This window comes from Anser brachyrhynchus (genome assembly GCF_964034855.1).
Source record: "Anser brachyrhynchus genome assembly, chromosome: Z".
Taxonomy (NCBI): domain Eukaryota; kingdom Metazoa; phylum Chordata; class Aves; order Anseriformes; family Anatidae; genus Anser; species Anser brachyrhynchus.
In genome coordinates, this window is record NC_137697.1 from 9055795 (window position 1) to 9080839 (window position 25045).

Sequence of the window (25045 nt, forward strand, 5' to 3'; positions counted from 1 at the left end):
AAATATGATTTGCAGTTTCAAGTATGCAAAATATAATTTGTGAAGGACAAATGGTGTAGATAGTGGTTTTGTGTAACTTTGTCCAGCGCTGAGAAGCATTGCCATATCAAAGAGTTTCCTTCCTTTAGGATGTCTGTTACATCGTAGATACAGCTTTAGATATTGATGCTTTGTGGGTGCTTTTGAAGTTTGATAATTTGTTAGTTGATAATAAGTTTCATCCCCAAAGAACTTTTGCTTTTTTTTTAATATGTTAGCCAATTCCATCCTATTAACCAGGTTCTCGTCTCGACCAGCTGCTGTCTCATCTTCCTCCTGATTACCGCCTTGTTTCTTTTCCTGTGTAGGTGGTAGCTATCAGTAAATGACTTCATGCTCATTGCTTTCTGGCATGTGTTCCTTTGGTTAGGCCCATGATTGCATAAAGATCTGAGAGCTTGTCAGAAAAGGTCTGGAATAGTACTACTGAAGATGGCCAGCAGTCAGTTTCTTGCCTACAGAGCAATTAGTTGCTTTTTCTCTTATGATGCCATTATAAGAGGCTTGAACTGGAAAGCTCCCTTCAGCCTACAGGATTCTGTTTCCCATAATTTGATGAGATTTGTGTCCCACAGTCTTTCAGAGCCAGGTCATACTATAGCTCACATTCTTGTTCCTTAGTTTTTTTTTTTTGTTTGTTTGTTTTGTTTTTTTCATAGTAGTAGGCTCTAAGGAGAGGGTGAGATTTGTTATCAACCTGCTTGGCCATATGCTGTGAAGGAAAACTCCTCTGGCTGTGATACTGGAATTACATGTCATTTCTCCTTGATTTATAAAATTAAGTCGTCAGGTTACATACTGTCTGCTCACTCTAGGTTGATAGTGTCTCAGACTAAGCACTCTTTAAGTGAATACCACCCTTGAGTTTGTTTGAACTCTATTAAGGCTAGGAATAGCTTCGTTAACAGCTTGAGAGCTTAATCTACAATTTTACTGTTCTTGAATGTTATAAGTATCAATTATTGTATCAGTTATTCTGTGTATATGAAAGCAGAGGTGAGAGTAGAATGTGGATTTATGTAGTTCAGCGTAAGTGTAATTATTGTTATGCAGAATTTATAGATTTTGTGGATAATGGGTTTGAAGAAATGTGATAATTAAATACATGTGACATCGTTTTTTGTTGTTGTTGTTTAAAAGCACCAAGCAAAGCATAACACTGAAGAAAGATTTGGATAAGTATTATTAGTCTGAATGCATTCTGCATCAGTGTTAAACATTCTGTGCTTAATAAATACAGTTAATAATGTTCAGTCTACAGCTTTGAAAACTGCAGAGAGCAGTAAGATAACAATGCCAAGGCCAGTACCAAGATGTTTGTATAAACTTTTCCTTAGAATCTAGACTTCAACGCTGCATCTGTGTTCACAAATTTGAAGACTAGTTGGCAAAGCATACTTGAAACTAATTGCTAGCATTCTGCCTTTATCTAGGGAATCATTTAAAAATCTTTGTTTAATTGCAGTTTCTGGCTTGTGCTTTTGTGCGATTCCTGGATTTACTTCTTAAAACAAGCTGCATACTGTAGAGCATAAGACCTGCTTTGATGTCCAAAGTTATTACTCTCCAAAAAGATCACCCTGATGTGTGTCTAGTTGCAACAGACTGCTTTATAGGGAAGAGAATGCAAATTATATTGTGGTGAAAAAAATAAATTTGTCAGCACTGTATTATGGCTTGGACTTCCATCCTGGGAACCAAAAAAAAAAAAAAAAATCATGCCAAATTTTCAAGCATGTATGTACATAAGTGTATGTATACACATATTTGCACTTCATATAAAGTATTCCATATGAAGATGAAATTCTGAAGTTTGAATTTTTTTCCTCAAGATTTTAAAGACCTTTTTTCAGGAAAATATTAGGGTTTTAGCATGTTTTTGGAATTCGTTTTGAACACAGAAGGATACAACTCAGCTATAATGAAATACTTGTATTCCTACAGAGATTAAGGTGTCTTCTGTTATGGTTGAACTTCTGAAAGTCCCTTTTTTTTTTTTTTTTTGCATTAGATGAAAATATAAATTAAAATTGGTTTATCTGTCAAGCACATTATTTAGATATTCATAGTACTTCAATGTTTCCTGAACTGTGGGGGGAGCACAAGAAGAAGGGACAGCCTTTTCAAAGGAAGTTGTCTGTTGCTAAGCAATCAAAATGTCTTAAGATTCTTAGCTTAGTATGGGAATACAATAGTTTCAATGCATGTATTTGTTTCTCTCGTCCTAGAACACGTAGTATTTCTCTTCACCTGTATTATACACAACTTAGGTTATATAGATGAGCTTTCACTGGAAATTGTTTCCTAATTTTCTGTCAAAATAAGACATATTGCAAAAACTGTTGAATTATTACATCTTTCCTGGTCTTGACTCATTTTGACAGAAATGGGTTGGATAATACTTTTGAGCAACCTTGTTAGCAGACTGGAGGGGTTAGTAACTTCTGGCAGGATAGAACTGACAGGAGGCTGGAAGCTTTAATATTTCCATCAGTTCAGTTTGATATCAGATAGGAAAGGGGGCAGGAATTTGCTGTGTTAAAATTGGTAGGAAACTTCCCATGGTTTTGGGATGTATACAGATTTATAAGCAAACACTTCCATTGTGATAACTTTGTTCTACAAGTAGCTTTCACTCTGGCAATTTCCTTTCCTGTCTTCTCCCATGAGAAAATTGGTTGTCTTTTATTACATGTAGATGAAATCCTTTCCTCTCAAGTATTCACTGGTTAATTTTAACCTATAACTCAATTTAAAAGACAATTTTCTCATGAGATACACATCTTGTTTTAATGATAAGAATTCTCTGATAATTCTAGTAATAATTGGAAGTACAATAGACTTAGTAAACCAAACTCAAATGTTTTGGTTTGATAATGAGAAATTAAAGTAGGATAGGCAGGAATTTATTCTGGCGCATTTGCTTACAAAGATAAAACATGTATTCTGTCTAAGAAAATGAAATTAAATTCTCGCCATTAATGTTCAAAGCCGATTCTGTTTTAAAATTATGCAGTAATGACTAATGATAGTTAATATCCTACAGCTTGAAATTTGGGGAAAATATTTGCTTTGCTTTTTGACAGTTGGAATTACAGATAATTTCATTGTTTGCATAATAAAATTTTAATTTGTTCCTCTTCATGTTATATAAATAGATTTTTAGCTAAAATCTCACTGATACATTACTTGTTTAGCATATAAGAGAGCTACGTAGGGTGTTTGTTTTTTTTTCATTGAATGAGTTGTAGTAGACTGAAATTGCTTTCCTTAATCCACAGTCTTTTCAAAGGTGTATGGTTTCATTGGATACTGGTTGGTCTACAATACTTCCAGTTCAAAAAATTCCATTTAAGGCTGATAAATCCCATTTCACAAGTGATAGAATATACCACACAGAATTCTATATGATTTTTTTTTGTGAGAGAAACTTGTCGTTTATTTAATCAAACTTCTTAAAAACAAATACATTTTAGCCATTACAAGCATTAAATTACAATCTGTTGATTTTTTTTTCTGTTAAGTGAAGTGAGTTTTGTTTTAGACTTGAAGGATTGATTTTGTAAATACATTTTCAACATTTGGTTTATATAAGCTGGATTGGTTAGTGAAAGAGCTTAAAACTGATAATCTGAAGTAAACAAAATACTATGTTTTTAATGCAGTTTCGTAAGATTTTAGTATTGCTTCAAATTTTTTATATATTTTTTTATAAGTTAGAGCATATTTTACCTGAGAGATCATGAATCTATTTCTAGTAAACTTGGATCACCAAGTATTAGTCACTGTCAATGAAAGTAGATTGGTTGGTAAACTGGGTGAAGAGAACAGCATGCGAGGTCAGACATGGAGATGAGTATTTTCAAAATTTGACCCATTTCCTGAAAGTTATTTAGGGTTAATTGTACGTGAGCTCTTAGTATGAGGCTATAGAAGAACAGATTCACATCTATAAAAAATGTGTACACAAAGAATTAACTTTTAGTAATGACATTGTTAAAGGGTATGTTGTTAATGTTTTGTTCAGTAATTATCCTTGAGACTGCAGCTGAGTTCTGTCTAGTTCCAACAACAAAAGCTTAAAGAGGATGTTGCAAGACAGTAAAGAGGAAAATTTTCAGAGAAGAATCTCAAAACTGCATTTAATAGAGATTCAAAGAGCTGAATATGACTCAGTTATTGAAGAGGGTATTAAGAGACTTTGCAATGAAAGGAAAATACTAAAATGGAGATAAAACATCCATTGAAATTCGTTTAAATTGTTAAAGAAAGGCATAACTAGATCTAGTGATTGGAAGCTGATAAGCAAGGCTTGAATAGGAAAGAAAAATATTTTTTTTCTCAGCAGAGAGATTACATGACTGTAGAACTGATTATTAAGGAAGGAATGCAGTATTTTATTTTTTTTAACCATTTGTGGCCTTTGCATAAAAAATGGTGAATTAAATTTCTCTTTTAATCAACAAACAAACCAGTGAGCTTAAAAAACACCAATTAATACACCTGGGATTGGGATGCACATCTAGATTTCTTGGTGGAAGGAGAAAAAATCTAATCAATTCATACATGTGACTTAATTACTTACGGGTAAGTGTTTAGGGCTTGAGCTGTGAATTTCTGTTAAAGTTATTCAACTTTTTGAAGCTATGAAGAAGCCCACACGTGATCTTTTAGAGGGTGACAAAGCTGTCCATGTGAAACTGTTGGTGAGAAATGGACCCAATGGTTTTCTCTTTTGTACATTAATTAAAAAATATCCTATTTTGGTTGCATGTTACCTCTTTAAAATCAATCTGCCCTCACAGCGTTATCAACCAATTTCTCATTGACCTTTTTTTTTTCCCTCTTACCATCTCTGAATTATTCCCCAATTGGTTGTTTTACAATCCCTTTATGGCAATAACAATTTTTAAAGCTAATTTTATCATTCCAATATTCGCTAATCAAGCTTTTCTTTTGAGGGGGATTAGTTTGGATTTGGTAACCTTTCATCTCTTTCTTGAAATGTTTCCAGACCTGTAATCTGTGAAATGTGTTTGCTGGGACAGAAAATATCTGGTTGATATTCTTCAGTTTAGCTCACTAATGTTAGTGGAAACTTCTTAAATGGAAGTTTCCAATTAAGATCTATATTCATTGGTGTCTGCATGATTTAAAACTGGCTGGCAAACATTTCAGTTTCCTGTGGTTGAACTTCTGGTGAGATAAGATACAGATCTTCTTTTGTCATCGTAAACGTACTAGACCATATACATTTCTTTCTTCAAAATAAATAATTTACTTATACACATGTGTAGTTTCCTTCTGTTTTGTGATTCACAGTGAATTAAATAGATAGTTAACAGAATAACAGATAACAGAAGTGTTTCTGAGAAGAAAAAAATGTTTCTTCCCTTTCTTTGGTGATACACACTTGAGCTTTAATTATTCTATCAGCATTTTTATTGTAAACCCCGGTGAATAAGTTAACTTTAAACAGAGTTGTTCTGGGCTGAAATTCTCAAACTTTTTTTCAGGAAGTTTTTTTTTTTTTTTAATAATAACTTTATTTTTGCATCATTTTTATAATAATTCTGATAATGGATGTTAATCTATGAATTGATGTTTCATCCCAACATATATGTGTCTGTGGTCTGAAGTGCTTTTTCTTTTTTTTTTTTGTTTTGTTAATTTTTAAGGATACTGAGCAAATATAGTGCAGATATAAAAACATGTTTTTGTAGTTGTCTTTTGAAGACTACTACATCAAAATTGCCATTTAAATACAGTGTGGAATAAGTTTCCACTTCTATGCAGATAGACTACCTCAGAGGACCAGAGTGTGCTCATACTCCATGGCCAGGGATTGTTCGCTGTAGAAACTTTTCCAAGTAGATAAAGGATGTCTAGTGCACTTAGTAACTTCCACATGTCTAGTGCACTTAGTAACTTCCACATATGTTTACATGAGGACTAGCCACCCAGTAGTAGCTATCTCAGTTACTCTAGAATGGCTAATTTTTGAATGTGAAAAGTGATAGCATTATTGTTTGGTTTTGCAGGTTCACATATTTTGGGGAACAATCACTTGTCAAGCAGCTGTTTCACTTAAAATCTCGCTTTTTTTTTTTTATCCTCTGCTAAAGGTTAGCACTCTTATTATAGAATTGGTGGAATGAGTTATGTGAACATTAACTTTCTACTAAAGCAGATGAGCAGTGGTTTGGTTTAAAGAGCTACCTCATCAGGTTAAGATGAAATTAATGATTTAGCGCTGAAACTGCCTGATGATAATGCCTTAGGCAATGCCAAGTGGATTTTCAAGTGGATATGTAATAACATCCATTTGTTCAAAATGCAAATAAGCTAAATATTTATCAGGTTGCTTACTTGTGTCATTGTTTCTGAGCCTAGCTTAATATTTCAAGCTCCTTGCAGTTCTTTTGAGTGAAAGTTAAAGTACCCGTACTGCCTACCAATTTCAAGAGCTTAAGGTCGTGGGAAAGTGTAAAATACCACAGGGCTTCTAAAAGCAGAATAGATTTGGTAGATTTGCATATTTATTTGGAAATACACATGCTTTTATAAAACAGTATTCCATGCATATTCAGTGTCATAATATAGGAAGAATTTAAGGTAGTGAGCCCTACAAGCTTTATCTATTGTAATGACTGAATTGGCAGTTAGCTTAAAAAAAGACACTCTCAAACTATTCCAGATATTATTTAGAATTGAATAGCAAATATATGTGACTAGTGCTACATTCATAAAACTCAAACCAGGAGGAAAGTTGGAGGTATATGAAATAAGAAAATTATTTGGCTTCAAGGAAACCAAATGTTTCTGTGACGATGTGTGTAAATAAATACAGAGAATAAGGAACTGAGAGTTTGGTACCTGGTCCCAAGATACATTAAGTCTTTGAGTAAATTTTTTTTCCCCATGACAGAGAGATTTAGGTGTTTGTCTCAGTTATTACCTGTGTAAAATATAACTTTCTTCCACACAAACTTGGTTTAACCAGTATATGAGACATCCTGTGTACTGTAGAGTTATTGCTTAAATACTTACATTAAAACACTGTGCGGAGTATCTAAAACCTTGTTCTCAAGACTTGCATGACATAAAAATAAAGCAGAATTGACATTTATGAAAATAAAGTTACACAGGAGGATTTGTATATCCAACATATCTAGCCTCACATAGTTGATCTTTATTTTTATTTCGACCATAGCAATTGAGCTGTTTCCGGTAATGTGGCTTAGGAATTACATGTTTCAATTACGTTTAGTTCTGGTGACTTTTTTCTTACTTCTGTCCCTGAAGCAGCTTAGTTCTCATCCTTTGGCATGTAAGCATGGTATTTGGCAGGAAGAGGTTGCATTGTGGTTGTGCTGGGGTATACTTCTGTTGCTCTTGTGTAAGTCTCATCTGATTAGTCAAAATAACAAGTATTTAGAAAAATCACCTCTAGAGATTTATTCATAATACAGGAAAGCCTTCATCAAGAAATTGCCAGTATCTTGCATGTGTCTAGTAGCATGCTCTGCACTGGCATAGTAGTTTGCTTTTTGTCTTGATATGTGTAAAGGTGTGAAGTCCACTCCAGATATATGAGGATGTCTTTTCCTGGATTAACTTATCTATTTATAGATATATTCAGTGCAGAGCTGATTAAGAAAGCACAGCAAATGAACAGGCCTGGTTAAGAGGAGTTTGAATAATGACTGTGCTGGCCCTTGCTGAAAGCTCTATGTTTACAGAAGGGTTAGTAAAGCTATTTTCGTCTTTATAAACTATGTACGTTTATATTAATATTTTTCTGAAGTTTTTCTTGATTAAAATGTTAGCTGCTGCAATAAAAAATGCAGTCACTTGTAAGAGCTTGCATTTGAGAGCTTTTTCAACTGACGCTTTTAATACATAACTCAATTTTTAAGGGGTTCAAACAGTTTCAGATTATCTGTCTTAAGAACCGAAGATTTAAAATAGATTAAAAAGTTCTTGTTGCAATGCAGAGAAAATGGGGGACCAAAGCATGTCACTTCAAACTGTGAAAATTTTGTTTCTTATTTATTTAAGCAAGTTTTGCTCTTGTATTGACTCTGTGGAAGTGTAGCTTTTGCTTTGCCCCTAGACCCTATGGAATGGTTTTAATTTTAAACTCTAGGCATATTACATGTATACACACACACACATACACACACAACTCTACTTTCCACATTACATGGTTGAAATGGAATTGATTAATCAAGTGTTTTTGACATTACAGCTCATGTAAATCTTAACTTTTGTTGAAGACTCATTTTTTTGTTAAGCATTGTGCTTTGATCTTTCAATTTATTTTTGAGATTCTGCTCCTACTCTTATTTGTTGATTCCAAGACTAGATCAGTGTGCTTCTCTGAAATGATAAACTTAGAATGCCATGCTATCCACAGCCCCCCAGGTTTCTGTTGGTGTTTTGTTGTTGTTGTTGGTTTGGTTTGGTTTGGTTTGGTTTTTTATATATGGAATAGTGGAGGCTCATTCTGTTTATCCTTGTAAGACAGAGAAACTCATACAGGAAAAACTAGGAAATGCAATGAGTGGTGGTGAACGATAAGAATTTGTAGTTCCTTTGAAGTCGTTTGAAATAAACATATATTCTGTGTGTATAAACACAGTGACTTTATTAAACGTGAAGTTGTTCATGTTCCATCAGAGGTGACATGGAAACACTTTGGAAACACATGGAAACACCCTCCATTTGGAAATAAAACTGTTTTTGTAAACTCAGTTTACAACTTAGCAGTATTTCACCAGCAGCTGACCTGGTGAATTTATACTTCTGACACTGACTTCTCTGCAGTGGCTATATGTCATTTCTAACAAGATGGTTCAACTTTTTCAGTATAAGACATGAATGACAGCTTAAGAACTTCTATCCTGGACTTCATAACATTAGCAGTGGCTTGTGAGTCTAAACAACTGGTCACAGATAGATGCAAGAAGAGGTGTTGACATCTCATGCCATTTTAAAAGGCATGTTAGCAATCCACAAAATTGAGGGTGCCAGGGCTAATGAAATCATGAAGGGATTTCAATCTGGGACCAAGTTGGACCTGTTTGTTTATGTTAGTGAGGGCTCCTTCTCTTCAAGAGAAAACACGTTTAGATTTTAAACATGAAATCCTACAAAAATTAAAAACTGAATTCCAAAAATGGCTTATTTTTGGAAAAACTTCTTTGCTGTGTTTGTTGTATTTGGAAAAAGCTAAACATAAAAGGTGCTCTGAATTTGCTTTTTGCTGACGAAATTAAAAAAGAAATAAAAATTTTGCTTCTTCCCTCAATAAAAAGGAAGGCTAGAGGTGAGCATTTATGCTGAAGAAACAAAACCAAACAAACTAAAAACCAACCAGAGTTGAGAATTTACCTGCTACTTGATTGATCTGCGTAGGAGCACTTTCAGGGAGTTAAACGTTGATTGATGTGGAATATCTAAACAGGTGTGGGGATAGCTGCTTGTTAGCTAAGCACATGAACCTGTGAGTAAGGAAAGGAGCAGAGAAGGAAGACATAGCACAACATGTAGGAACAAGGGACATAAGTCATCAGCTTAAGCTTCCGCAGGTTTCCCAATATCCATTGTTAATTTTAGTCCCTCTCCCAGTAGCTCTTGAAGTCAGTGATATTGATGCTATTTGCATGTCCCTGTAGCTATTTCAGATTTATTTCTCGTCTTACTAGCTTTTGGGCAGATTTATGCTGGTTTGTAGCATTTTAGATATTCAGAAGAAATGTAGGTTCCTGCCAAGAATATTCTTAGGCTCTAAAGATGTTGTAAAGCACCCTTTTTGAGTTGTATGGAGTCACAGAATAACTTAGGCTGAAAAGAACATTTGGAGATCATCCGTTTCAATCCTTGCTTGCAGTAGGGCCAAATTAGAAAAGGTTGCTCAGGTCTGTGTAGTAAATGACTACTACAAGTCTGTGTAGTAAATGAAAAGGCAAATTTCTGAAGACTGAAATTTCAGGGCTTAAGGCAGACAGAAGATTAAAGCACTACAAAGGAACATGTTCCAACTCTAGAGATACTCAATGTTTTATCGCCTTGGGCTCTGAAACAAGTCATTTCTCTGTTCTTTTTTATTTAAAAGGAAAAAAAGATTGTTTAAAATGTTTTCTAAATTGTTTATCTCCTGCCTTCAGTATTTTTAAATCTACACATTTCCAACTCCAGCAAAACAATAATACAAATTTTCCCCCATGTGGAGAACATAACCGATAAGAGAGAATAATTCCCTTGGTTTTCATCTTCAGAAGTGATAAAATCTAATGCTGGTTTGTCCACTAACTTTCTGCTTTAGACTTTTAGCATTATACAAAGGTCAGAGAAGAATGTAGTGACTTCTGTAGTAGTAGTAACATTACAATGTGAGCAAAGGGTGGTGATGACTGTATGAAAAAGAGGACAATTGAGCCAGGAAGACCAAGAGGATGAGACCCTCTGTAGACAGACAGGAGCAGGCTCATGTTCACAAGACCTGGTCCTCCAGAACCCCGATATCTCTTGGAGGGACAGCATAGTAGGGCGTAGGCAATCCAGGAGGTTCCTAGAATGTGTAGATGATAACTTCCTTCTCAAAGCGATAGAGGAGCCAGTGAGGAGAGGTGCTGTGCTCACCGACAATGAGGGTCTAGTGGTGAGTGTGAAGCTCAAAAGGCAGCCTTGCCTGTAGAGACCACTAAATGGTGAAGATTAGGATCCTGAGAGCAGCAAGAAGGGCACACAGCAAGCTTGCTGCCTTGGACTTCAGGAGACCAGACACTGGCCTCTTCAGGGATCTGCTTGGTAGAGTACTGTGGGACAAAGCCCTGAAGGGAAGAGGGGTTGAAGAAAAATGGTTAATATTCAAGGATCACCTCCTCTGAGCTCAGGAGTGATGCATCCCAACAAAGAGGAGGTCAGGCAAAAACACGAGGAGGCCTGCATAGATGAACAATGAGCTCGTGGCCAAACTCAGACAGAAAAAGGAGGCCTACAGAGGATAGAAGCAAGGACAGGAGGCCTGGGAGGAATACAGAGAAATAATCCAAGCAGCCAGGGATCAAGTTAGGAAAGCTAAAGCCCTGTTAGAATTAAATTTGGCCAGGGGCATCAAGGGTAACAAGAAAGGCTTCTGTAGGTACATCAGTGATAAAAAGGAAGACTAGGGAAACTGTGGTTCCTCTCTAGAAGGGAACAGGAGACCTGGTTACCCATGGTATGGAGAAGACTAAGGTACTCAATGATTTTTTGCCTCAGTCTTCACTGGCAAGTGGCTCTAGCCACTCTGCCCAAGTAACAGAAAGCAAAAGTAGGGACTGGGAGAATGAAGAACTACCCAATGTAGGATCGGGTGAGGTAGGATTCAAGACAATCTAAGGACCTGAAAGGTGCCCAAGTCCATGGGGCCTGATGAGATGCATTTGCATGTCCAGAAAGAACTGGCAGATGAAGTTGCTAAGCTGCTATTCACCATGTTTGAGAAGTCATGGCAGTCTGGTGAAGTCCCCACTGACTACAAGAGTTGGGACATAACCCCCTTTTTTAAAAAAAGGAAAAAAAAGGAAGAACAGGTTAACTACAAGCCAGTCAGTCTCACCACTGTGCCTGACAAGATCATGAAGCAGATCTTCCTGGAAACCTTGCTAAGGCACATGGAAAATGAGGAGGTGACTGGTGACAGCCAACATGGCTTCGCTAAGGGTAGATTGTACCTGACAAACCTGGTGGCCCTATATGATGGGGTTACAGTATTGGTGGATAGAAGAACTGACATCATCTACCTGGACTTGTGCAAAGCATTTGACCCTGTACCACACAATATCATTGTCTCTAAATTGGAGAGCCATGGATTTGATGGATGGACCACTCAGTGGGTAAGGAATTGGCTGTATGGTCACGCTGAAAGAGTTGTGGTCAAGATCTTGATTTGAACGGCTTGATTCATCCAACCAGCAATGAGTCGCATTCCTCAGGGGTTCATACTGGGACTGGTGCTGTTTAACATCTTTGTTGGCAACAGGGACAGTGGGATCAAGTGCACCTTGAGCAGTTTTGCCAATGACACCAAGCTGTGTGGTACTGTCAACACGCTGGAGGGAAGGGATGCCATCCAGAGGGACCTGGACAGTCTTGAGATATGGGCCCATGCAAACCTTACCAAGTTCAACAAGGCCAAGTGCAAGGTCTTGTACCTAGGTTGAGACAATCCCAAGCATAATACAGGCTGGGTGATGAATGTATTGAGAGCAGCTTTGCAGAAAAGGACTTCAGGGTGTTGGTTGATGAGAAGCTCAACATGAGCTGGCAATGTCCACTTGCAGCCCAGAAAGCCAACCACGTCCTGGGCTGGACCAAAAGCAACGTGGCCAGCAGGGAGAGGGCAGGGATTGTCCCCCTCTGCTCTGCTCTCGTGAGACCCCACCTGGATTTCTGCACCCAGCTCTGGGGCCCCCGAAGATAAGTACATGGAATTGTTGGAGTGAGTCCAGAGGAGGGCCACATGGATGATCAGAGGGCTGGAGCACCTCTCCTATGAAGACAGGCTGAGGGAGTTGGGGTTGTTCAGCCTGGAGAAGAGAAGGCTCTGGGGAGACCTTATAGTGGCCTAACAGTGCCTGAAGAGGACCTACAGAAAAGCTGAAGAGGGGCTTTTTACAAAGGTGTGTAGTGATAGGATAAGGGGTAATGGGTTTAAGCTAAACAAAGGTAGATTTAGATTAGATATAAGGAATAAATTGTATGCTCAGAGGGTGGTGAGGCACTAGAAGAGGTTGCCCAGCCACTCCCAGGACAGCAGGGCTCATCATGCTTAACAGCTTATTGGGAAGACAAACGCCATCACTCTGAATACCTTCCCCCTCCTTTCCCCTTCTTCCCTCTTTACCCCAGCTTTTTTTGCCGAGCACGACACCACACGATGTGGGACACCCCTTCGGCCAGCCTGGGCCAGCTGTCCTGGCCCTGTCCCCTCCCAGCTGCTGGTGCACCCCCAGCCCCTCGCTGGCAGGGCAGCACGAGGAGCTGAAACATCTTTGACTAAGTGCAAACACTGCTCAGCAACAACTAATATGTTGGTGTGTTTTCAACACTATTTTCATCAAAAATCCCAAACACAATATCATGCAAGCCTCTGTAAAGACAACTAACTCTATTCCAGCCAAAACCATGACAAAAACCATATGTCCTCTCTACAAAATACGCTGCCTTCTTTTCTTAATTTTTGTGATGAGGAAGGAAGTATCTTATACTTTGGTGTGTATTTCAGATAATATGATAAATACATAGGTTTGTAATTTATTACACTTTCATGTGCTGTAGATGTAGTTAATCTGTATAACTGAGTTAAACTTGCATTTTTTTAGAATAGATAATTTAACTTTAAAAATCATAATACATTTAAAAAAAAACAATATGCTACCTTTGTTCTTTACCTCTGTTCAGTTGCTGTTTGTTGCTAATGGAGCTGCAGAAAAAACGTGTCCCTGAGTGAGATCTAAGAAGTCAGTAAAAGCGGTTACAAAGACTCTTTGTGATGTCTATAGTATCAGCTGAGAAGTGTTGCTTTTGAGATTTACATTGCTTAACTGTTTAAATATCAGTTGATTTTTTCATTGTTTTAATGGAGAGTGCTGCTGAATGTTAGTTTGAGTCAGTTATTTATTGGGGTGAAGGACAACTTGAGATCCAAGTGAACCTTAACTCTTTTATAGCTGTGACTAATCAGCTCTTTAGAAAGCATCCTGTTTTCATAGTGATTTTCTCTTGCTGCTATTGCTGTAGCATGCAAGACTGCTCTTGAGTCATTTCAGTTGATGCAGGTGATGGTAACTTGAACTGTGGAGATGTTCTTTACCCGAAGCTTTTCCCTTTGATCTTAATCTGATGTACCCCATAGAGAGACTGATTACATCGCACTCTTATCTTTATTATGTAGGAGATGAGATCTCAGTTGATTGCCTTTTTGCCCAGTTTGGAAAATGGCATAAAACTGTACCTCCTTTTACTGTTACAGCTTTCAGAAGTCAATCATCTAATACATCCAATTCAGCTGATGTTCTGTGTAGAAATAATAACATTGAAGTTAGATGTTGCTGTGATAATAAATGAAGGACTTTTCTTCTTGTTTGCAATGTCTCAGGAAAATACCAATTCTCGGTTTTTGAAGTAGCATGGCATAACAAAGACCAAATTATTATTAATTCAAAAGTATATGGAACTCTTTACAATTGAATGATAATGCTGAAAATGTACAAACTTCACCACCTTCTGAAGAATTTGTTTTTCTTTACGTGGCTGTGCTTGCTTGTGTTGGGTCTGTGCTCACTTGTTCATGCTAGTCTCCTTATGAAAGTGGGCTGCTCCTGATGTGACTGCATGTATTCCTGTCGCTGTGTGCCAACAGATAGTTTGGAAGTCACCCAAATGCTGAAAGAACTTCTCTTCTGAAAGAATGCAAGCAGAAAGAACTGCTCAGCACTAGAACCACAAACTTTTTCATATGCTTATTATAGTTTATTGAAATCACTGAACCTGTTACTTATTGGATGAGAAGATGAGAAGATCTTTGGGGGATTGTTCTCTAACCCATAAATGCTTTTCTGGAGGCTTGCTTAAATGCTTTGCTGTTTTGAACTGAAGAAGAAATATGCTTAGATGCAGGCATTCATGATTACCAGCCTAATGGCTGATGAAAAGAAAAATGACCTTTCTTCCATTAGATTTGTTTTGTGAAGACTTCATCAACAAGAAGCAAAGCAAATCAGCTGTCAATACCAGCTGGAAAGTCTTTAAGAAGCTTTTTCCCTTAGTGTAGTCTAGTTGCCCAAATGCTCATCACTAATGCAATCAAATATATTCAGCATTTTAGGAAAGTGCTGAGAAGGGAGAAAGGTTTACAAGGAATTTGGGCACCAATGGGCATGATCAGTCTTTGCCTATAAAGTAGACTAGGAAAGTTTTTTTTCAGATACCTTGAATTCATTGTAACAATTTTGAGTTAAACTGTCCTAAGAAAAATTATTCAAGAAGGAAATCAGCACACCCCCACGCAGTTTGGATCACCTGCATTAATTATTTTGATTACCCAATGAGTTCTGCAATACCTGTTTTCAGTATATGCCTTTAAGTCCATTTTCTTAGTTTGAAGAGGCCTTTTTTCTATATGACTCTTTTAGGAATCTAGATAGTGTTCCAGAGCATGTTTTTTATTTTTTATTTTTTTTCCCTTTTTTAAAACAACTCCGTGATTTGCCGTTAAATTTACTTCCTGCAGAAATTGAATGTTTTAAAGATTGTGCTCAGTGCAGTGCATTCTCCATTCAGTAGTATCTAAAGGTTTATTTAACATCATTTTTCTTTTATGTAATTCACTCAGGTGCATTGGTTCTTGGAGCTGTTTTTTTTTTCCCCTCAGACAGTAATCCTGTATTCAAAACATAATCACTGTTTTGAGATTTCTAAGTGAATTTCTGGGTTCTAAGCAGCACTGATAATATGAAATGCTAATCCTTCTTCCTTAGATGTATGGACTCGTGCTAGAATAGTTCTTGCATACCTGCATACCCTCGGCTACTGCTTTTCTGCTTTCTGTCCATTTAGCTTAGTTAACATTTTTTGTTTTTCTTCACGATTGGTCTTTTTTTTTTTTTCACTTTAAATTCTTTCTTGAATATTTTTTTGCTATCTGTATGTTCATTCCCATAATACTTATTTTCATTTTTTTCCCCGAGGCTTGTAAAATTTCTCCAACCAAGCCTGTTGCTACCTCACTTTTCCTAGCGTTTCGGTGGTATGCTTGTATTTTCCTCACCCAGTTTGTTCCTTTCTATCTCTGCTCTTGTCCGTGACCTCCACAAAGAGCTCTGATTCCTTTACACAGTTAACCCTGTCATAGTCTGTTTTTCTCTATCTCCTGTTCTAATCAAGTTTTCCTCACATCTTGCATATGTTGGCTAGATGCAGCATTTTTGCTTAGTAATTCAGAGTCTACTGCTCACCATGCAAACAGTCACACATATGTGTCATTCCAGTTTTGAGGTGGTTTGCTTTTTAATTCATATAGATTAGACAATGGTGATAGTTCCCATTCACTGTCATTAGATTTGAATCTACTTTCACCACCCCCAAATAGTAATTATAATTTATCTGTAATAATCTGAATGGTGGCAGAATATCCAATTTTATTTGGAAATACAGAAAAATAGTTTCATAATTGCTTCAATCTATTTGCTGCACATCACAAAAATAAAATTGTGACGTTTTAGTTTATTATTCTGGTAAAATATTATTATTATTTTTAAACATTTTGGGATAATTTAAGTAACAAGCAGAATAATTGTTATCAATTACAATGCTGTGCCTATTTTCTTGGCAGTTTCTTCCATAGTTACGAATTTACTTATGTTGGATATGACTTTTCTTGTACTCTCGTTCACTCTGGTTTAAATTATTTTAACTCTGTTCAGATGCTGAGAGTAGGTAGCTTATTTCAAGTTTTTCTGCCAAACAAGTATGGAAAGTTTCTCTGTATTTCTCTATCTGCTTGTGTATACATTTTTCTTTGGGTATCTGGCAGGTGATTCAACCTTCATTGTGTCTCCTGTGCTCAACAGAAGAAGGCTATAACTTACTTCCGCTGAAAGAGGGCAAAGAGAATACAATATTCAGGGTTTTCTTGCTGACATGTTCTTATGTCACTATATGTGCTGAATCTTAACAGAGCTTTTCAGCTATTTCTTATCTCTTTGTTCTTTTTACATGTTCTACTTTAGATCGTTTTTCAACATATTGTTTAAGCTTCTTAATTTCATTTCTATGTAGGTAGAGTTGCTTTATGTTGTTAAAAAAAGATAATGGAAGTCTTGCTTTAAGATCAGTTTTTTTTGTTTATTTGCTTGCTTGCTTGTTTTTTGGTTTTGATTTAAGTGTTAAATTTAACTCCTTTATAAAATGTATTTTCTATCACTGATTAAGGTGACTTGTAAATCCGTGTTCTGCTTATAAATTCAATTGTAGCAGTATTTATATGGTGGTTTTAAACTAACCAATAGCTTTCCAAGCTAGCCTTTTTGGTCAAATTTTATCATAGAGGAAGGCATTATATTTTATGACAAAGATTGGCATTAAATTCCAGTTTATCTGTACTTGTAGTAGTAATGAATTCTGTTGCTTTTTTGTGCTGTAAGTTTCATAAGAATAGACTTCTACTGCTATAAATAAATTTAATAACATTCAATAGTGTGCAAGAGAGATTTGCAGTCCAGTAGAAATGGAGAAAGGGATGGGATAGGCAGAGAAGCTTGGTGTAGAATTTGACATGTTAGGTTTTTAAATGTTTAAATTGGTTAATTCCCTGAATTTCAGTAGACTGTTAGAATAGTATTACTTGATGAATCAAGACTTAGAGACATTTTCCATGGTTGCAGGCTGGGATACGTAGCTACATAAAGAGCTTTAATAATTTGTGTAAAACAGCAGTATTCTCAATAATTAATTATACTAGAAATTTTGACTAAGTCATAACATTGTAAGAGCATTAGAGGAAAAAAAAGAGAGAGAAAAATTACTTGTGGGAAGGGGAAAAAAAAAAAAACATACCAAAAAATGGATCCCAGTAATTAAATTAGTTGTTTATTTAAGTATGGATCATTTAACTTCTCGGTGGTCAGGAAAATATCCATGTTACCTTTCCAAAAGAACATTCCCATCCTTTTCTAAGTTGCTTTGAATTGCTCTTGGCAAATATAAAAACTTTACAAAATCTGTTTTGCAGATGTGGAATCCACCATTTAGAAAGTTAAATTTAAACTTGCCTATTTGGAGCCTTTTTCAGAGAAGTTCTCTTTGAAAAGAAAATTTTGAAGGAGAAATTAAAAAGATTTATGACTGTGTATATCATTCAGTATATAAAAATTGGCTGTGCTGAAAGAACAGTATTATATGTTGGAGGAACAATTAAAAGTGTTTTTGCTAATGGACAAATTTTGGTTAAACATAGTTTATTTTGAGGGGGAGAACAGACAGGGACTAAGAAACTCGTTCAGGAAGTGTTTGCCTTTTGTTTTCAGTGGAGTTCAAAAAATGTATTGGTTATAGCTATCAATAGGTAAATATTACCAGTCTTAAACTTCTCCTAGTACTGCAACCTAGAGTGTAAAAGAACATTATTCTTTCAAGCCACACTTATTATAGGCCTAAGGAGATATTCTTAAAACAGCTCAAAAGGAGTCTCCTAGAAGTGATCTGATTGAACCCAATGGTAATTTTTTTTATTAGTTTCAGTACAAAAATTAGATTTGACCCCAGGATTCAGTAATGCAATCTCTGTTATTACTTTGTTATGTCTGAGAAGGAGGAAGAGGCATCAATGGTCCAAAATATTCTCTAAAACATACAAACAAACAAAGACATTCCAAATTCTAGAATTGAGTTCTCTGGCTTTGCTGTGCTGCGGCATAGTGACTGATGGTCAAGAGCAGAAGGAGAGAGAAAATACAGAAGCAATGTCAATTAGCATTTGTTTGCCATATTGCTGGTTTAAAGACATACTTCTAAAGATAAATTTTTTGGGTTTCTGTGCTTCCTTTCTTGTTTATCCCCTTTGCTTCTGGCTAGAATGGGAGGAGTTAATTTTTGAGAAGGATTAGATGTCCTGAGGAAAAGGGACTGGAAAAAGACTCAAATAAGTTTCAAGTGTAAACAGTACAAAGGGGCAAAGCATCAAAGTGCCTGTTGAAAGAAAAGACAGGACGTTGAGATGGTTATTGACAGAGCATGGAGAGTAAAAGGGGAATGTCAGAACAAATTAGTCTACATCATACTCAGACTGTGCAATAAGGCCCTTCTAATGCAGCAGAGAAAGTGTCTCTGGAATCCTTCGGAGAGTCCTGTATTTCTAGTTTGTCAATGGTCTGAAAGAAAATATAAAACTTGTATAGTTTAGATTCCTAATGTTGTGGTTTGCGGTGACTCAGTCAGATAGTACGGGCACAGTGATTCATGTGGTAACCTGAAATTTTGTCCATTGTATTTTTGTAGTATGATGTCCATTTTTTTAATAAAACCTGGAAAAATTTCTTTAAAAAATGAAAACGCTTAAAAGGTCTGACTTGAAAATAAAGGGCTCAGGCTTAGGTCAAGAGTTAAGGGCTCTCTGGGAATGATTGATCTGTTTGTAAATAATAGGTGATTTCTTATAAAAGATTCTTTTATTAGTGAAGTTTTATAGTTAGATCCAATAGCAGCAAGGCAACAGTAAACATATTCAGTGTGGAGACATTAGGAAAACGCTGAAGGGACATTAAGAAAACACTTATAAAATAATTTTTAGACAATGTGGGTCTTCTTAACAGGGCATTTAATTCACATGTGGGGGCGTATGACCAATCGTCTGCAGCAGAAGCAGCAGTGCAAGAAACTTGGATTTCTCTTCCGATCTGCTGACACTACAGTTGAATTAGGGATCAAAACCATTTCTGTTTTTAGTCTTATATTACGTAAGAGGCAGAACTATACAAGTGTTAGTTCTTTCTTGACAGTTGAAATGTAAAATGAATAAGGTCTGAATATGCTTTATGGTATTCTGAAGTTGTTGAGGTTTTGACAGGATGTTGAGCCCTAAAAAGAGGAGGACTGAAGTCTTTAAAAAAAAAAAAAAAAAAAAGGTTGTAAGGTAGGGCGTCAAGATGATTACTGATAAAGCAAGGAGAGGAAGAGGGGAATCTCAGAATCATATAATGGTTGAGGATGGAAACAACCTCTGAATGTCATCTAAGCCCACGCTCCTGTTCAAAGCTAGCTCAATCATTTTATTCAGTGGTCACCTAGGCCCCAGCCCATGGCCATGTCCAGTCAGGTTTTGAATATCTGCAAGAATGGCAACTCCGTGCCCTTGCTAGACAACTTGTTCCATATAGCAACATAGGTTTCTTTATAAGACCCTAGAAAATACATCGTAATACATTTTTTTAAAACAAAACAAACAAAACAAGAACAAAACATCAGAATACTTGAATGACTTATGCTAAAGCTCCAAATAGAACAATAAAATGATGCCTTACAGATACCAGATTTGGAAACTTTTAAAAAATGACACTAATCTTGACTTTATTATGGACAACTGGAGATTCATTCTATTTCAGGTTACTGATGTCTCATTACTGTCATTAAAAGTGCAATTATATATAACTCCATGAGCTATTTCCATCTGATTTTCTTGTCCGTTTTATCCTAGAATTATGAATGTCAGCTTTATAGCCTGTCTTGTAGCTCTGGTGGAAGTTGCTAATGTTGTGCTGCAGTGTCTTATTCTGGAAAAATGGCAGCCTTGTTAAAGTGGTATTTGCTTTAGTAAAGACCAGTGAATTACGTGCTGTTGGATCATAGGCAATGTTTGTATAGTCTAAACAAATGAGGTTGTCCTGAGAACTTAGTGATTTCTTTCTTTCTAAATTAATGATCTTACTTCCTTTGCCAAATCCTGAAACTCTTCTCTGCATTAGATGCCAGAAGAGTTTTGAATTTTTATCTGGAAAGAACTCAGCGTTATTAAATGGACAGAAAACATTTGTATCTAAGACAATTTAAAGAGTCCACCTGTATCTCAGTGTTTTAGTTCTCTCTCATTTGGATGTTTTTGTGTATCTAAGAAACACTGAAGATCCAGCCAGATACTCTTCTTCCATTAAAAAGAAAAATGATGTATTTTGTTAATAATGTGGGAAAAGCTCAACTTAAAAAAAAAAACAACAAAAAACACACACACACACAAAAAAAACAAAACAATATTACATCAAAAATTCTTTGTAAAGTATTTGAAGAACAATTTTACCTCAGAACTGAAGACCTACGGTATTAGTGAAAGAACTACAATACCATTGCAATTAATAATTTAAAATGCCTTTTTAAAATAAAGGAAAGCCTGAAGAATAACTACCCAGTCTGCCAATTTAAAGTAGGTTTGTCATTTGTTGCCATGTCAGAACAATTAATACAATCTGCTTAATAAATGATTTATATAAGCATTTATGCCTGATTCCTGAAGTCTTCATTCTTGTAAAGGATTGAATACTTTTATCTTCCTGATGTCCAATGACAGCACAGACTATGGAGTTTTGTTTTAACCTTTAGTCATTTTTTCCAGAAGGAAATAATTTCGTGTATTTAGATGAAAGCTAGGGAGAGAATGGGATGAGAAAGAATGGGATTTAGTTTATTTTCTTTTTAACTTTCATGTGCTTGTTTGTGAATATGATGTTTCTTACTTGGTAAGATTTCTTACACTGTAGTTTCATGACTGCTATGTCACATCTTAAATGCTATTTTGTCATTACAACTTTATTTGAATAATATAATATGCTATTTATGCTGGGAAAGGTGTTTGATGGTATCATAAAAATGATTATTTCTATTATGTCCATTAACTTTACCTAAAACAATTCTTTTTAAACCTTTTTCCAGAACTGTGAGAACATGGGATGTTAACAATGAGAAAAAACACAAAAGTGTATTTAAGCCACGATCAGTTCAAGGTAAACGGGTCATTCCTACAACTTGTACGTACAGCAGAGATGGTAAACTTATTGCAGCTGGCTGTCAAGATGGCTCCATCCAGATCTGGGATAGGAATATGAGTGTAAGTAATATATACATAATAAAAATACTAACTTCTAATGTATCAAGGGCTGAAAGTTGCAGCTGATAAAATCAATTTTGATATTTTATCCTTTTTTCCCCCCCCTGAAAACTAAATAACTCACAGGTAAGACTTAACATTTCCCCTGCCTTGTAACAAATGACCATTCAGTCTGCTGCTCTTCAATACAAAACACTAAGAAAACTCTTGGCAGTCTGTTTAAAAATAACTGTTGGCCACATGTGTGTATTTGAAATGTTATTCAATTAAGATATAATATCTGCAGAAAAAGCTCTACTTTGTTGGTTCTTGTGTAATTTAAAATATATGATTCCATATTTTATTTGAGGTGTTGTATACGTTAGGCAGTAATTTGTAGAACTTCATACCAAAATCAGGTATTCACTCAGATACTAGGCAGAGGAGAATAGCATCCATATGTGTGAAGACAAGGATTGTGCTACACATTAAATGCCAAATGCAGAAAATTAAATTGTCCAAAATGAGGAATTTAATACTAAGGCAAATTTGAGCAATTTATGGGAATGAGGGAAAAAAGTCAGAATTGTGACTATTTCAATTTCTTTGAATGTGCAAAATTATGAAATATACCCTGTAGGTAATTGCTGCTGTTCATATTGAACTTAAAAATGAATTTCAAGCAGTTAATGAGTCTGACAAAGAAGGCATACAGTTCTTACTGCTGTGTTATCACTTGAAGTTTAGAACTATCACTGCTTGCTTTTGCTTTGTGTAGTAGTCTACAAATAGTCCAGTTACAAGGGTTTAATTTTGGAAAGTGGAGCACAAATTCACCAGTCAAAACCTTACTGCTTTTTAAATGAATCACTAAATATCCACTGTATGCCCATTTTACCCAGGGAATTCATGCCCAATCCCTTTGATGTCAATGGGATCAATATTTATGGCATGTATAGGAGGAGAAACTGAGAATAGGGTCAATTTGTTTGAAAGGCAAAGTACGAATATAGAGAAATTGCGGGGCAGGGGTGGAGGGAGAAAAAATCCTTAGAATCAAACTGACATCATAAATCTTTGAAAAGTGTACAATTCGGAAAGGATGGTTTGAGGGAAATATTACTGAACTAATACATGTTGTGTTAATCTGTTCAACTTCATCTTTCAAAACATTTGATTTTAAAAATGCAAACAGGCAACTTAGGGAGCTTTTCAGAAAGGTTGAATCAAATTTGATCTTTGGAGGCAAGGGGAAATGTATAGATGTAAAGAAAAAAGAAAGTCTGTTGATCATATTCAAAGTACAGCCTGTATTTTTGGATTGTCATCTATTTTTATTTCTGTTTTTATTTCCACTATAAACCCAGTAAAACTTCCTAATGGCATGAAGCTTGAGAATTCATCCTAAGTGTAAACTTGTTCTAACAGAATAATAAATTTTTCAGAGACTGGCTTTCATCACCTGTGTATGTTGTTTATTTTAACATATACAGTATTGAAATATTAAGCTTTCTGGTGTAGTTTTAACAATAGTGCTCTTGGTAGTCTGCTTTTTCATGTGCTTTTCCTTTTGAACTTTAGTGTGTCTATAAGGTGACATATTGCAATGCTGATTGAGTGCAGTTTAAGGTGATTATGAATAATTTAAAGATGTATCCTGTGCATCTTGTGCAATTTCCAACTGGCGACCCCTGTATACCAAAGCAAGACTAAAGTCATTTCCTAGTGGAAATGAAGTTGGTAGTGTCCTTGAGTTTCCATTTTTAAAGCCCAAGGAATTTTTGCCTTCACTTTTGTTGTCATAATAAAGAAACGTACAAGACTTTCATGTAAATGGGCTGTGTAGGTTGTTTTTTGTGGCATTCTTAGCTAAAACTCTTAGTACGCACTGGAAATCTATGCATGTAGTTAAAATCAGACTTTTCAAAACGCACCTTGGTGAAATAACAATAATTAAAAGAAAAGGCCTCCATCTTATATTGCCAATGGGAAGGGATAAAAAAGGAGGAAGAAGAAGAAGAAGGAAAAAAAAAAGGAACGTGCTCAAAATAGGACTTTGAAAAAGGAGGATGGGGATGAGATTGACTCTTGCAGAGGAATGATGAAAGCATTTACTGGCCTGACAGGATACAGAGATTCTAGCAAAGGCAAACAAGAAAACGTAAGTCATGACAAAGTGGTGCACTTCTTGGGGTACAAGCAGCTTTAGATAACACAGAGAGATAAGGCAAAGCTGTGAAGTAGGACAGGAGTAAGCTGCTTGAAAAAATGCATAACAGATATATTAACTTCTGATTTAAGAAAATTTTTAATGCCCATCCATCAAATATCCTTTGACTTTGTCGAAACAAGTGTAGAACTCTGTACACAGCTTTTACTGTAGTACAATACCAGCTCTGTTTGAAGTCCAAATTAAGACAGCATTTGTGTTTAACTTGAGAAGACTCAATTGAGTCTGTAACAAAAACCACCAGTGTTTCAAAGCAGAAAATAGTTGCTGTAATTTCTTATCCTTGATCAATTAGGAATGATTTTGGCACCATTATGTTAACTATGGATTTGGCACATACATAGTTCACCATACTGTCATGCCAGAGCTGATACAGTAAAGGCCTGTTTTGACTCTCTGAATTCATATTCACATTTAAGCGCAAATATAAAGAGCATTTCACCACTGCTATTGAAAACCCATACCACTGTTCCCATGTGAGACAGTAACAGCACTAACTAAATCTAGGAAGGTGTTCTTACCAGATGTTGTGGCTCACACCATGTACTATCCATACTGCCTGTTACTCCAGAGTCTGTGAAGGTTTCTAGACAGACTTATTTGTGACAGACACCATTATGTTAGTTGACCTGCTCCAGCCAAATTATTTAAGATGCAGAAAAAAGGGTTAAAAAAAAATAAAAATAAAGAAATGCCAACCCTCAAGCAGAGCCAACTTAGGTAGAGGGAAGTTTCTCTTTGTCAAAAAAACTTAAGGCCTCTGCTTTCCCACAGGAGAAGAGTCATGAAAACAATAGTACCAAGAGCAAAAGTGACTATCACTGCTAGGTAGGAGGGTCTAATAATGCTCTCCCCTAGAACAAAAGGGGTACTCGGTTCCCTGGCCTCAATCACAGCAGGCGCGTTGCTGCAGTGCTGGTAGGAAACACTCTTCCTCCCGTGGCTCACAAAGCCTATGCCTGTGTACAAGCTGCCAGGAGTTGCCTGACAAAGCTCCCAGAAAACTTCCTTTCCATTGAAGCCCTAGTTTGACTGCTGGTTACAGGTTTATTGTGCTCCAGACTTGACTTGATGCCTTTACAACTGACTTACAGAAATCCTGATGATATGTGGTAGCATCTTGGGAATACTTAAACAATTGAAACATTGGCAGT

At 36.1% G+C, this 25045-nt stretch overlaps 1 protein-coding gene across 1 annotated transcript in view; it reads left to right on the plus strand.

The window, feature by feature from the left end:
- WDR70 (WD repeat domain 70) overlaps positions 1–25045 on the plus strand; it is a 138007-nt gene that overhangs the window by 54969 nt on the left and 57993 nt on the right. The window contains exon 10 of the mRNA XM_080572896.1: positions 21508–21682. Within this exon, the coding sequence (XP_080429022.1) occupies positions 21508–21682 (175 nt within the window). The remainder of the gene's footprint in view (positions 1–21507; positions 21683–25045) is intronic.